The sequence below is a fragment of the Zosterops lateralis genome (genome assembly GCF_965231275.1).
Source record: "Zosterops lateralis genome assembly, chromosome: 17".
NCBI classification, from domain to species: domain Eukaryota; kingdom Metazoa; phylum Chordata; class Aves; order Passeriformes; family Zosteropidae; genus Zosterops; species Zosterops lateralis.
Genome location: NC_139777.1, coordinates 9,514,331 through 9,527,749, shown reverse-complemented (window position 1 = coordinate 9,527,749; position 13,419 = coordinate 9,514,331). Strand labels below are relative to the sequence as shown.

The following is a 13,419-nucleotide window of genomic DNA, read 5'->3' as shown; positions in this document are numbered from 1 at the left end:
CTGGGATTGTTTCTGACATTCCTCTACCCCAGCTCCGAGGGGCTGGGCCAGCATCTCCTGCTCTTCTGATCATCCTGGAATCCAAATGATGCCGGGAGAAGGTGGGACACTGAAGGGAAACAGGAGCATGAGCAGAGCATGTCTCACACAACCAAACCCTGTGCTGGCACCAGTTAAAGGTTGCATAACCATCCAAAAATGCCTTATTTATCACTATGGTGTTAAATGCTCAGATCACACTCCACATACTTTTAAATCTTCAGCTTTTTAGATGCTCTTCAGCCCTCGCAGATGACAACCACTTAGGAAAAAGAAATCTTTATTTTATAGGGTTTTTTTTGTATACTTGTACACAAGTAAAATAAAATGCATATCTATATATACTGCAATCTTGTGAAGAGGAAGGCAGCATTCTTTAACAAATGCTGCCCGTAAACGTGGTGTGAAGGATGGAATGGAGACGGAAAAACTGCAAGAGTCATCAACATAGGATTAAAACAGCATCAAATCCATTACCTCTGCAAATGGAAACCTGCAACATTGTTCAGTGTGATGGCGACTTACAAACAGATTTTAGACATTCTTTTCAGAGCATTTCTTACACTTCTTTTTTTTTTTTTTTTTCCTGTAAATAAACCATATTTCTTTACCATCTGCTGTAGCAAAAGCTGCTTTGTGGGCAAGTGCAGTTCTGAAGACCAAAGGTATAATTCACAGGTTTCAGGACAAATAAATTATGTACATCTCAGTATTTGTCTTTTGTTTTGTTTTTTGTTTGTTTGTTTTAATAAAGGCATCCAGTTAAGTTTTGTGTAACAAAGCTTTCTCAGGGTGGATGGGAGTCCTGCTTTTGTTCGCAACATTTATGGAGGTCAGCAAAAGTCGAGTATTAAAGTGTCATCAACCCAGGAAAAGAGTTAATTTTAGCAGAATAACAGTAAGCTCCACACCAAGGGGGGGATCAAAAGGCTTAGGCTGAGCTGTAACGTGGAGCTGTTCCCCTGCTGGGTGAGGCGGCACTGGGCCTTTGATCTGTTCTTTTTAGAGCAGCCCTGCCTCTTTTTGGTTGGGACTGTGGAAGGTTCAATGGGCTCTAGAAATTCGGGTCTCAACTTGGTCAAAGGAGGGTCTACAATGCTGGGGAAGGTCCCAAAGGGGGAATCATTTATCTGCTTGTTGCTGCCGTTTTTGGAACGGTCCGTCTCCATGTACTTGGGCCTGGACATGTTCTCCTTCTCCTTGAGGTGGTTGTTGGACGAGCGACTGCTGTGGGAGGAGGGCCCAGCCTTGCCCTTGGCCTCGTAAATAAAAGACTTGTCCATCTCTGGCTGGCAGCACTTGGAGGAGCCGTCGTGGGAGCCCAGCGGGGGCAGCCCCGTCGGGAGCTTCCCCGACCGGGTCTTGGTGCTGAAGACGCTGGTGCGGATCTGGTTGAAGGAGTCCACGCAGCTGTCCAGGTCGGAGCTCTGCAGCCGCTTCAGGTCCCGGCCTGCCAGGCGGGGGGGCAGGTGGCACTCCAGCTCCGAGGACGAGCCCTTGAACTGCCTGAACCAGTTCCAGAGCGAGCGGGCCTGGCAGTCACAGATCCACTGGTTGCCGTTGAGGCGCAGGTACTGCAGGGACACCAGCGGGGCCATGGTGTCCCCCGTGAGCACCGTCAGGTTGTTGTTGAACAGGTACAAGGTCAGCACCTTCCCCAGGTCGTGGAACGCGCGCCGGTGCACCACGCTCACCCTGTTCTGGTGCAGCAGCAGCCGGTCCAGGTTGATCAGCCCGCGGAAGACGTTCTCCGACAGGCTCTTGATCTTGTTCCCGTGCAAAAACAGGTACGTGAGGTTGGCCAGGTCGATGAAGGTGTCATCCAGCAGGATCTGGAGGTTATTATCCTGAAGGTAGAGGTACTGCAAGGAGAACAACCCTCGGAAGAGCCCCGTGGAGAGCTCCAGGAGCCCGCAGCGGTCCAGGTGTAGGGTGTGGAGGTGCACAAGCCCCCGGAAGGTGACGGGGTTGATGGATTTCAGGTTTGTGTTGTCGCTGAGGTCCAGCTCCTCCAGTTTGGTGAGCCCGTAGAAGGCCCCGGGCTCGATGAGGCTGATGTTGTTGGAGTGGATCCACAGGATGGTCATGTTGCGGCAGGAGGTGAAGCTGGTGGCCCTCACCAGGGTGATCCGGTTGTTGTGCAGGAAGATGCGCTGGCTCTGGATGGGGATCTCCGTGGGGATGGCTGTCAGCCCCTGCTGCTGGCAGCTGATGGTGATCTTGGGTTCACTGTAGCATACACACGCCCCGGGGCAGGACTCCACTTCTGACGGGATGTTCAAGCAAAGCACCAGAATCAGCAGTTTGGTTCCTGGGGAATGACAGAAATACAGTGGGAATTAGGCAGGGTCATGAAGAGAGCTTCTCTTTGCAGAGGAGCTTGAAATTCCCCCTCTGAGTGTGGCAACACCAACCATATACAGATGCCACGGCACCCAATGATTAAAATGTAGGATTAAAAATGGGATTCTGTCACTCAACTCAAGGGCTTAAATCAATGTACACTTCTAGAGATAGAGTCCCAGTGCCTCCTCTGCCCTGCACCCTCAGGAGGTGAAAGAGAGGGATCAGCACTTTGGATTTGTACTTCCAACACCAGCACTGTTCCCATGATCTTACCTGTGAGCAAAGAGACTGAATTCTGGGGCATTTCCCTCTGCCATGGGAATGCCTGGCACAGCTCAGCAACTGGAAAAGCACCTGGGATGTGCCAGGAAGCCCAAATCCCATCCCAGTAGTGCTACCAGCATGTCTCTTTGCAGGGTCATGGAACAACTCTTCCAAACGAGCAGGTGTCCCCACACTGCTCCCAAAACAAAACTGTGACTTTCCACAAATAATCTTGGACTGATTTGATCTCCTGGGAGAAATAACTGTGAGACATTCCCAGAATAACTTTCAGGTCAGACCTGCCTGGAGAAGTCTCAGGGCCAAGATCCTTTCCTTCTCCTGCTCAAAACTTTAAGGCACATATTCCTGCTTCCTCTCTCCCCATATTTTTTCCTTTGAACTTGTGCAGGCACCGAGGAAGAGGAGGAAACAGCAGTTCCATTGTGCTGTTGTAGGAGAAAGTTACGTCCTTCATTCAGGGGTCCCACCAAGTGTGCAAGGCAGGAACAGATTCCATGTGTCCCAAGCATGCTGGCAGCCCCATGGGGCTGCAAAACCCTAGAGAGGAACATTTTTTTCCTGGTGATGCCCACTCACTTCCCCAGGAGCTGCACTGGAATCCAAAAGAAGCATTTTGGTTCACCAAATTCCCCAGCTGGGGAGCTGGGAAGGAGCCTGGAGGGAGGGAAGGGATGGACAGAGCAGAACCTTCCCCAGAGGGACCCCGAGGGTCCCTGAAGGTCCTGCTGAGAGTCCTGAGGAGAGCCAGGCTGTTCCCTGCTCCCGGTGGGAAGGGAGGCAGTGCCAGCAGTGCTTTCTCAGCAATTAGCAGCCAGTAATTAGTCTGATGCCTCCAGACGAGAGATAAAATGAATGGACAGCAGCGGGAGCAACAGGAGGCTCCATTTGGGAATGCCACCTCTGAGCAGGGACACTGTGGCTCCTTCCCAGCTCATCACAGCACCTCTGGCCAAAGGACATGTCCTCCCCATCTCTGGGAATCTCCAGCCCAGGGACAAGAGCAGCTTTGCCTCTTTTGCGGGAGGGTTTTGCTGCTGTTGTGGGAGGGATTTTCCTTTTAAAACCTCAAAACGTCTTCTGGAATGTTGGTGCCTCATTAGCAAGTGAGGTGGAAAAGCAGCATTCAAAAAGCCAGACAGGAAAGCCCAGCAGTGCAGAATGGGATGAACTGGGGAGACTGGAGCCACATCCAGCCTTGCAAATTCCCAAGGGGGGAATCTGAAGGCAGTGGCTGCACCTCCCTTAGAGCCTGGTAGGTGCTCACATGGCCAATGAAACCACATCAAACACCAACAATAACAGATTAAATCACACTGAAACCTCACCAAATCTTTACTGAAGGAATAACAATTAGAAAACCCGAGGTGGGAAAGTCTCTTTCTGCAAGAACAGGCTGGGATCCCAGGTTTGGGTGTCAGTCTGGTCAGAACGATTCACCGTGTGTGGTTAATAAATCTGGTGTGATCCAATAGTCCAGTACAGGCAGGAGACTCCCATATATCATATTCCACAAGGGAAAAAAAAAACCAGCTCAGCATGCAGAGATAATTGGAGCCTGATGCTATCAGCTGCTGAGCAACCCTGCAAGGCAGAGTTTGAGTGCAGTGTTGTGACACATTTTGGCTGCCTTGTCATGTTTTGACATGTCACGTCCCATTGCACGAAGTGCAGTCAAACGAGACAACTGATACTCCCCACCACAGCCAAGGCACACCAACAGCAGCCTCCTGGGAAATTAAAACAGTGCTGGTGACTCTGTGGCCATCCCTCTGCAGCTGATAATGAAACCCCGTGGGCAGAGAAATGGGACTTTCTGGAGCCTCTCTCGTCAGCTCCGTGACTGGCCTGATGGGGCCGGGGGTGACACCGGGGCAGCGGGAGTCACCTCCTCAGGCAACACCTGCCAAAACTGCTGGACTGGGACACTGGGGCAGGATCCAGCTGTGCCCAGGCTGCTCCTCCCTGCCATGGCCTGGGGAAAATCCAGACATGGCCCACAGGCCTTAGGAATAAATGGGAAACAGCAGAGGGAATGCAAAAACCCATTCCCAAGTGAGAGGAATCGCAGTGACACCATCCCTGTCCCAACTCCAGCCGAGGGCATGATAAATCCATGTAAATCCATGGCAGAGGATGAGCCATGAGCATCGCCCTGCCCTGTGCCGCCCATCCCGACAGCTGAGCAGGCACAGGTGATCCACAGGATCTCTCTTCCCGTGGGAAGCTCCCGGTCCTGTCCCAGGGGTTGGCTGTGCCCAGGGCTGCAGCACAGGAGGAGCTCCAGGAGGGAAGGAAGGGGCACATCCCGAGGCTCTCCCTGTCCCACCCCGATGCCCCGAGGCTGCCGGCAGCGGTGAGTCAGTGGCACTGAGAGCGCTGCCAGCCAGCAGCACCGGGAAATTAATTACAGCAGGGCCAGGCTGTGCGCTTTAATTAGGGACCTGGTGCTCATGAGCCGCTCGGATTAGCTCCTTCCACCGAGACAGTTCCTGTCAATCATCCCCCAAAGCCTTTTTCCAGTGGCTTTCCTGCCGTGCAGCTCAGCCGTGTCCTGTCTGATCGGTGACACAGCCCGGCCACTGTCAGTCCCCAGGCAGGGCCGGGCCAGGGGGCAGGACAGGAGTGGATGAAGCCAAGGTGACCCTTTTGTCCCTGGCCAGGCTGGGTGTGCCGTGACAGACCCCAGGGACCGTGCATGGCTTTCCCTGCTGCTCCAAAATCCTTCTCCAGTGACTGCTGTCCAACCAGCAGCTATGCCTGGTCTCAGTGGCCAGGCCCCAGTGTCCACCAGGTGCCATGGCCACCCCGATCTTGCACGGCATCTTCTAATTTGTTTTCCTCGAGCACTGGGTACAGCTCTGGCTGTGGGCTCCTCCCTTTTCCAGGAAAAACACGCCCTGCCCTCAGGCCAGAAGGACAGGAGACATTCAAGGCCAGGTTGGAGGGAGCCTGGGGCAACCTGGGGGAGTGGAAGGTGTCAGGGGGCGGAACAGGATGAGCTTAAAGGTCCTTCCCAAGCCAAAGCACTCCAGGATTCTGTGATTCACAGCTGCAGGGAGGAGGGAGGTCAGAAGGTTCCCTGTCTGCCCATTCCGAGAACATGCCACGCTCAGGTCCCAGTGGGGAACAGCATCCTCCCTTCACCTTCCAGATAAACCCAGCCCGACTTCTGTGTCTGCAGTGAGCTCCCACCACCACCACGTGCTGGAACCTCCACCTCCAGCTGGACTCTTCCACTCAGGACCTATCTCAGTGCCCAGCCCTGAGGAAAAGTCTCTTGGGATGACACCTGTCCCCTCCTCTCTTAGCTGAGAAACCATTCCTCCCTCTTTCAGAGCATGATTAAAACTTACCTCGAGAGTTCCTGTCAAAAGCAAAACATGAAAGAAATCCCAGAACCTGGAACCTTTAGTCCCTCCAAGACTTTGGCTTTGAGTTTAGCATTTGTTCCTCCAGAGCTTTCTTAAAAGCCAGAAAGCTCCTTCAGTGAAGCTGCAGCGCTTCCCCTTTGCCATCCCCGAGTGCTCTAACTCGTGCAACTGGAAGCAATTAAAGTGGGTCCATTATCTGCCTCTCCGCAGCTCCCCCGGGCCATCGCCTTGTCAAACGTGGCAATTAGAAAGAAAAGGCTCCGGGGGCCTCCAACAGATGCTTTGCAAACTTTTTTATCAGGGGGCCAAAGCCAGCTGCAGTGTGGTGCCCTTTGCAGAGCCACGGCCTCTCCCCGCCGCTCTGCTCTGTCCATTGATCTGGAGATATTCTAATGTCTCCTCCTGCAGTGGAGGGTCAATAACCATCTGAAGTCTCTCCTGCTCGGACACAAAGGGAGCACTTCACAATACAAAGCCTTTTCCTTATGCACACATCGTTTGGCCTTTGTTTATGGCAGGGACATGCTGGAGCTGCGGAATTTCCGCTCGGAGTGGACATCGTTAGAAATTCCATGGGCATCGTTTGGAATTCCGCACTTGGCTGCTCCCGGTGCCTCCCGCTTTGTCCTGTGGCCAAAGGTGGGGCTGTGCCTGTGCCGCAGGGAAGAGGACAGCGCTTTGATGCATTTCAAGTGGAGGTGGATCGAGAGAGATCGGTGAGGAAGGACAATTGGCTCGGAGCAGTCTGGAGCTTCCCTCCGGTTTCCCTCTGCGGAGAGGAAGGATGGAGCATTGATGGTGCAGCTGGAGCGGCTCCAGCTGGGAGGAGAGGATGGGGGTGAAGCTTTGCCACCATAAAACCCCTGGGACAGGCACCAGAGTCAGAGCCGTGGGGCACAGCAGGTCCCTGCCACCCTCAGGCAGCTGTAGCACAATATTCTGGGGCTGAAGCAGGTCCTGGGGCACCTCTGCATCCCAATGGGGATTTTGGGGTGTCAGACACCCCTCTTAGGTGGGACAGTCAGCAAGGTCACTGGAGTGAGTGAGCTCTGGGGTTCTGAATCGCTCCCCAGACTCTGCTGAGGATGTCCAGGGGCTGGAGCTCCAGCCTCAGCTCACACCAAAACACTGGTGATGAATCCCACTGGCCTAAAAATAGGGAGCTAATTCCCTTTTTTGATACCCCTGGGGGCCTGAGGCAGCAGGAGTGGTGTGTGCAGGTTTGGCTTACACCTGTGAGACCTGTGCCAGCCCTGCTGGGATGTCAGCAGCACCAGGGACAGCAACTTAGGCACCTGAACCCCACCCCTGAGTTGTCCCTGATCCCACATCCTCTGGGACTGCATGCAGACCCATTCACCTTTGGGACTGAGGTGCTTTTCCTTGCCTTTGGAAGTACAGCCCCTCTGGAACATCCAGGCTGTGCCCTGAACAGGGTTTGAGCAGGAAAAATCCCAGCTACAGTCAGGGCTGAGAGATCATTGCTGTAATGCATCCCGGTGGGGAGGCAGGCACTGGATCTGCCATCTACTCACTTCGGGTGTTCATTTCCCTCTAAAATCACACTCCCTTAATGCGATTTTTGGACTAAATATTGCAGGGATATTTTGAAGGGAAGAAGGTAAAAACAAGTTTTATCTTGTGCAATTCTTTCACCCCATCCTCCCAAGCCTCCAGGGGGTTTGAACGCTGATTCTTCAGCATCACTCGGGGCTGAGCTCCACAGCTCATTCCAGGAGCTCAGGGCAGCACAAACCTTCCCTGGGACAGCTCCATCCTTTCCTTGGATATGCCAAAGCAGCTCCCACTTGTGGGGCTCCCCATCCCTGCCAGTGGCTCTCCTTCACTCCCAAATTTTGGCAGTAGCCTGGATTTAGCCTAAGAACATTTGGTCAGGGTTATGCTTTTGGTGCTTTGTCAGCATTTCCCTCGGCAGCAGCAGCAGGGAGAGGAAGAAGAAGGGGAGAGTGAAGAGTTTGTATTTCAGCCCATTTGAATGAGAACTCCACAAGGAGTAGAAAAATTAAAGTTTCTTCAGTAGCCAGAGGGTTTTCATCCTGCTGAATTCCCAAGGCTTTCTGCAAGGCATGGAGGTGTGAGAGCTGCTCAGAGAAAAGGTCACCAGAACTCTTCTGAGGGGAAATATCAAGGGAGTCATCAGGTCCCTGGATAACAATAAAAATTATCAATTATTACAGACCAGCAGCTCCCTGGAAGGCCAGGGAATGGCCTGATTCCAATATGAGAAGGTGAGAAGAGCTGCAGGGAGCCAGGCCAGGGATGTTTGGGCTGGGCTGAGGTGGGATCCAGGAGCAGACAGGGGTGGGAATGGAGCTCTAAACCGTGGGAGCGTTTCCCTGGCACCTTCTCCAAGCTCTGGGCAAACAGTGACCTGAGGCAGAGCTGCTCTGGCTCCCCACCAGACATAAAACTTCCCTCTTCAGGATTCTGCCAAGCCCCAGGTCCCTGTAGGAATGCTGCTCCAGGCGTTTTTGCTGTACTCCACATCTTTTCCTCTTCCCTGCAGGGGTGGGAGTGCCACACTTGGGTTCAGGGACAGCTTGGACCGTGGCAGAGGTGCAGGTGGAATGGGCAGAGGTTTAGATGGAATTTTGCAGAAGTTCAGATGAAAAATTGCAGAAGATTAGATGGAGACTTGTAGAGGTTCAGAGGGATCATGGCAAAGATTTAGATGGAATTTTCCAGGTGCTCAGACAGAAAATTGCAGAGCTTCAGGTGGACAATTGCAGAGGTTCAGATGGAGTTTTGCAGAGGTTCAGATGGACATCTGCAGAGGTTTAGGTGGACAATTGCAGAGGTTTGGATGGACAATTGCAGAGATTCAGATGGAATTTTGCAGATTTAGATGGACAGCTGCAGAGACTTATACAAACTTATGCAGGGGTTCAGATGGACTTTTACAGAAGTCCCACAGCTTCTCTGGAAATTCCATTTTAGTGTCTCTCACACAGGGAACAGTAAATAATGGCTCGGCCAACCTCACACTGGTTAGAGATGATATTTAAAATTATTTTCATGAAATTAGGAATAATCTTTGAGGTTCTTAAGCACTGAAAACCTGACCTAATTATCCTGTTTCCCATGGATAGGCACTGGGAAATCCTATGGATACAGCAGCCCATCTTGCAGGGAGTGCTCCTGCCAGTGCTGTGCTCTGCCCCTCACCTGGTGGAGCTCTCTCTGCCAGATCAATCAGCACCAGCAGAATTTTCAGCTGTTCTCATGTAATACAGGATAAATCTGCGTGGTTGCCACCTCTTTTCATTTGTGGCACATCTGGAACAGGAAAGCTCCTGACCTTTTAAAGGGAGAAGATTATGAGCTTAAAGTAAAACATGGAGAATTCCTGTGGAAAAGGCCTCATAGGTGGGCTTATTCCAGTCCTGGGTTTGACACAGTTCAGCCCTGGTCCTTTCTGTGCAGACAGTGCAGGTCTCAGATGCTGCTGGCCCATCCAAACTCCCAGTATTCCCTTTTCCTTCCTCAGATGTGGTTTCCCCACTGTAGGCAGGTGTGTGGCCCTTTTCAGGATGTGATCATGTCTGGAGCTGGAGTACCCATGGATATCTCCTGATCTCCTGAACACACAATGCAAAGTCCTGTCCTGGTGTCCTCTCCAGCAGTGTGACACCACAGAGCCCCTGCACCAGAGCAGCAGGCTCTGCACTCCATGGAGCACATGGGATTTGTGGGGATTTAGCTCAGAGCAGGGAGTTTGACTTGATCTTTTGCCTAATGCCAAATTCCATAGTGACAGCTGGAGGAGAGGGCAAAATCTCCTGGAGATGCAGAGCAGAGGCTGGCTGTGCCAAAGGCAGGGACCCAAGGCTGTGGGAGTTGGATGAGAGGCAGAAAAAGCCCAGTGCCCAAAGGGAAGGTGAAAGCACATGGCCTGGAATGTGCATTTGGAGAACTTGAGGCATTTCCGGGAAAAATGGGCACGAGAAGGGGAAGAGAATGGGCAGGAAGGCTGCAGGACAGAGGGAGATCCCTGAAAGCCTGCAGGCACTTGCTGAGCTCTCCAAATCCCACTGAATTCATCTTGGAGAGCAGCTCTGAGTAGCTGCTGTGATCCTGATCCACATCCCAGGGCTCCACTGGGCACCTGCCAGGCTGGACCCAGCCACACCGAGCACAGGGAGCCCAGGAGGAGGAGGAGGAGGACGAGGAGGAGGACGAGGAGGACAAGGAGGACAATGAGGAGGACAATGAGGAGGACGAGGAGGATGAGGAGGACAAGGAGAACGAGGAGGAGGAGAGCAGATGGGGTGGAATGAGTTCATCTTTAAGGTGACTCCACACAAACCATTCCAGGGTTATGTGAAATGTCACAGCTCCACCTTCTCCAAGTGACAGCCACCAATGGCCATGGTATTGTCACAGCTGTCACAGGATTATGGGATGGCTGGGGTGGGGAGGATCTTAAATCCCATTCCACCCCTGCCATGGCAGGGACACCTCCCACTGTCCCAGGCTGCTCCAAGCTCCAGTGTCCAACCTGGCCTGGGACACTGCCAGGGATCCAGGGGCAGCCACAGCTGCTCTGGTGGCCTCCCCACTCTCACAGGGAAGGATTTTTCCCTAGATCTGTCCCTGTCATGCTGCCTTTTGCCAAGAGTCCCGTGGCCAAAACCCGCACCCAGCCCAGTAAAGCCAAACCCAGCAGATCCCTAAGAACAAGACCAGAAAAGCTGTTCCTGATTCCAGCACTGTGCTGAGGGCATCCTAAGAGGTCCCAATCCTCACTCCCATCCTATCCAGATGGGATTCATCCAGTACACTGCACGAGCAGGATCATGTGTGATCCTGCCACCATTCCATCCCTGTGCTGGGAAGAATGAAGTGACAGAATATTCCCTGTGAATCACAAGCAGCTCCTCCAGAAGTCAGGATTATCTGTGCCATATCTGTAGATAATCAGGGGCAAACAGGTGTCCAAGGGAAGGAAACTCAGGTTCATGAGATGCTTTAGATCTCCTGTGGGGCACAAAGTACCTCAGGAATGCTTCAAAACCTTCTCAAGAGGGAAAGTTTGCTGCAGCTCCAAACCTGGCATTGGTGGCTGCTGTGTGTGAGTGACTCAGGGAGAGGAGAGGTGAAGCTCCAGATGGAATTAACACCTGCTCGCCCCCAGCCATCTGGGACTGCACCCCCTGCCAGCTGCAAATCCCACCTCCACAGCTTCTGGAAGAGCCCCTTGCCCAAGGCAGCACTTTCCTCAGTTTTCTCTAAAATAGCATTATCTCAGTGTTTGCTCACAGCCCCAGCATCTGCGTCATGTGGAGTGCGGGGATGAAGTTCAGGCAAGAATCTGGAAAGGAAAGTTGTTCCAAACATCCCCCATGGTGTCAGTTTGGTCATGTGTGTGTGGATGCAGGGTGAGCAAACAGCTCCAGGCAGCTCAGACAGGACAGGGAGGGGGAGAATATTCCAACTCCAACCTTGGACACAGCCATGTTCCCAGAGAACAGCTGGAAATGACCACAGCAGAGAGCAGACACAGGGGACTGGAGTTCAGATTTCTCTGCCCTGCTCACAACTTGTTGCTCCCCTTGCTGAGCCTGGAGGACCAGAGCTCTCCAGATATACCAGGGTTTGTAACCTGGAGCAGGAGAGGAGCAGTGGAGGAGCAGAGCTGTGTCTGATCTGTGAGGTCTCCACATCAACACGGCCTTCAGCAGGCTCAGGACACTGCTCATCCCTCCAGCCTGGCCATGCTCCTCCTCTCCTTCCTTTCCCCTTTTCCCTCAGCATCTCTTCCAGCTGCTGGCACACATCCCTGGCTGGTCCTTTCATTGCCAGACAAAGCTGGGACTGGTTTTTGATAAGAGTGTGTGTGTCAGATGAGTGCAGCTCACTCAGCCACGCCCCCCAGGTGAGGAGCACGACACCCACAACTCTATATATAAACATATTCCTCTGAAATGTGCAGCTCTGTGAAGCCAAGCTGAGCAAGGACACAACAGGCTGCTAATTAGACAGCTTCCTGTTTTCCTGAAAACCGGGAGGTGAGCAATGGGGAAAGGATCCTGCAGCCCAGCAGGCTTTGAGCCCCTGGTGCTGGGCTGAGCTGCCCTCACCTCACACCCACCCTGAGATCCCACACAACTCCACCAGGAATTCACACCAGATTTCCATGCCCAAAGTGCTCAGTTCAAGCTCTCATTGCAGGCAGAGAAATGAGACTTTTCATTCCAGGTGGATCCGCTCTTCCCTGAGTCCATCCATTTCCCCACTGCAGGGCATTAAATGTCCATAATCACCTGTTCTCCAGGGTGGCCTTAAATCAGCTTTAGACCCTGCAGCTCCCAGGTTGTTGGAGAGGCCCCCATTCCCTGCTCCCAGATGCATGTCCGAGCCCTGGCTGGATTCAGACTCGTTGTTTCTCTGCTGCCAGTCTCCCAGGCAGTTGCAGTTGCATCAGAGCCCTGCCTTCAGCTTTATTTATCAGGGCAAAATCCCAGTCAGCTGCCAGCTTCACGGGCAGTAATTTATAGATGTTTTCCAGATCATTCATGAAAATAGGGAAATACAGCAGGGTGGAAGCTGAATCCTGCAAAGCTCCTGTGCAAGCAGCTTGTTCTGCACTGATCCTCCACCAACAATCGCATTTCGAGGGCTTTAAGCTGCCTGTTTCTTAATCCATTTAATAACTGTCCATTGATTCCATAGACAGGATATTCTCCACCATGGAAATCAACTGCCTGACATAAATCTGAATTTATTATGATAATCCAGATCCACAAGCAGAGGCTGTGGGAATTTGTGCACGTCTTATCCACCAGGACATCGGTCCAAGCCTGGGATTTGCTGGCACCAAGGTGATGCCATCAATAAATAATTGTGACAGCAATACCTTTGAAAACAATAACAGGAAAGAAAAAAAAAAAAAAAAAAAAAAAAAAAGAAAGACAACTGGGTTTAGAAAAAAAAACCTGAGAAATATAGCAGTGGAAATTATTGGTATTTCATGGAATTGCAGAATCAATAAGGTTGGAAAAGCCCTCTAAGATTTCCAAGTGTCAACCCAGTGCCATTGAACCACATCCCCAGGTGCCAGGGGCACACATTTCTGGAGCAGTCCCAGGGATGGGACTCCCTGGACAGCCCGTTCCATTGCTTTTCCAGGTATTTTTCTCTGGATTTCTATGCCTTTGAACCTTAACATCCCCTCTTTCTCCACAGCAGAGATCCTGAGCTGAGCAGCTTCTCCTCACCTCTGGGCCTTTCACACCTGCTGCTTCCAACCTTCCCTGGCCTTCCCTGCCTCTGGGAATCCTCTGCTTTTCAGGTTTGTAAGGAATTAGAACCGGGATCTTGTCAGCAAGTTCTGACCAGGGTCCCGCACACTCCTTAG

The 13,419-nt window shown here is 52.3% G+C and overlaps 1 protein-coding gene across 1 annotated transcript in view; it reads right to left on the bottom strand.

The window, feature by feature from the left end:
* Positions 1 to 337: 337 nt before the first annotated feature.
* Positions 338 to 13,419, bottom strand: part of RTN4R (reticulon 4 receptor) — a 78,269-nt gene continuing 65,187 nt past the window's right edge. The window contains exon 2 of the mRNA XM_083874089.1: positions 338 to 2,350. Within this exon, the coding sequence (XP_083730215.1) occupies positions 924 to 2,350 (1,427 nt within the window). The 3' untranslated portion in view covers positions 338 to 923. The remainder of the gene's footprint in view (positions 2,351 to 13,419) is intronic.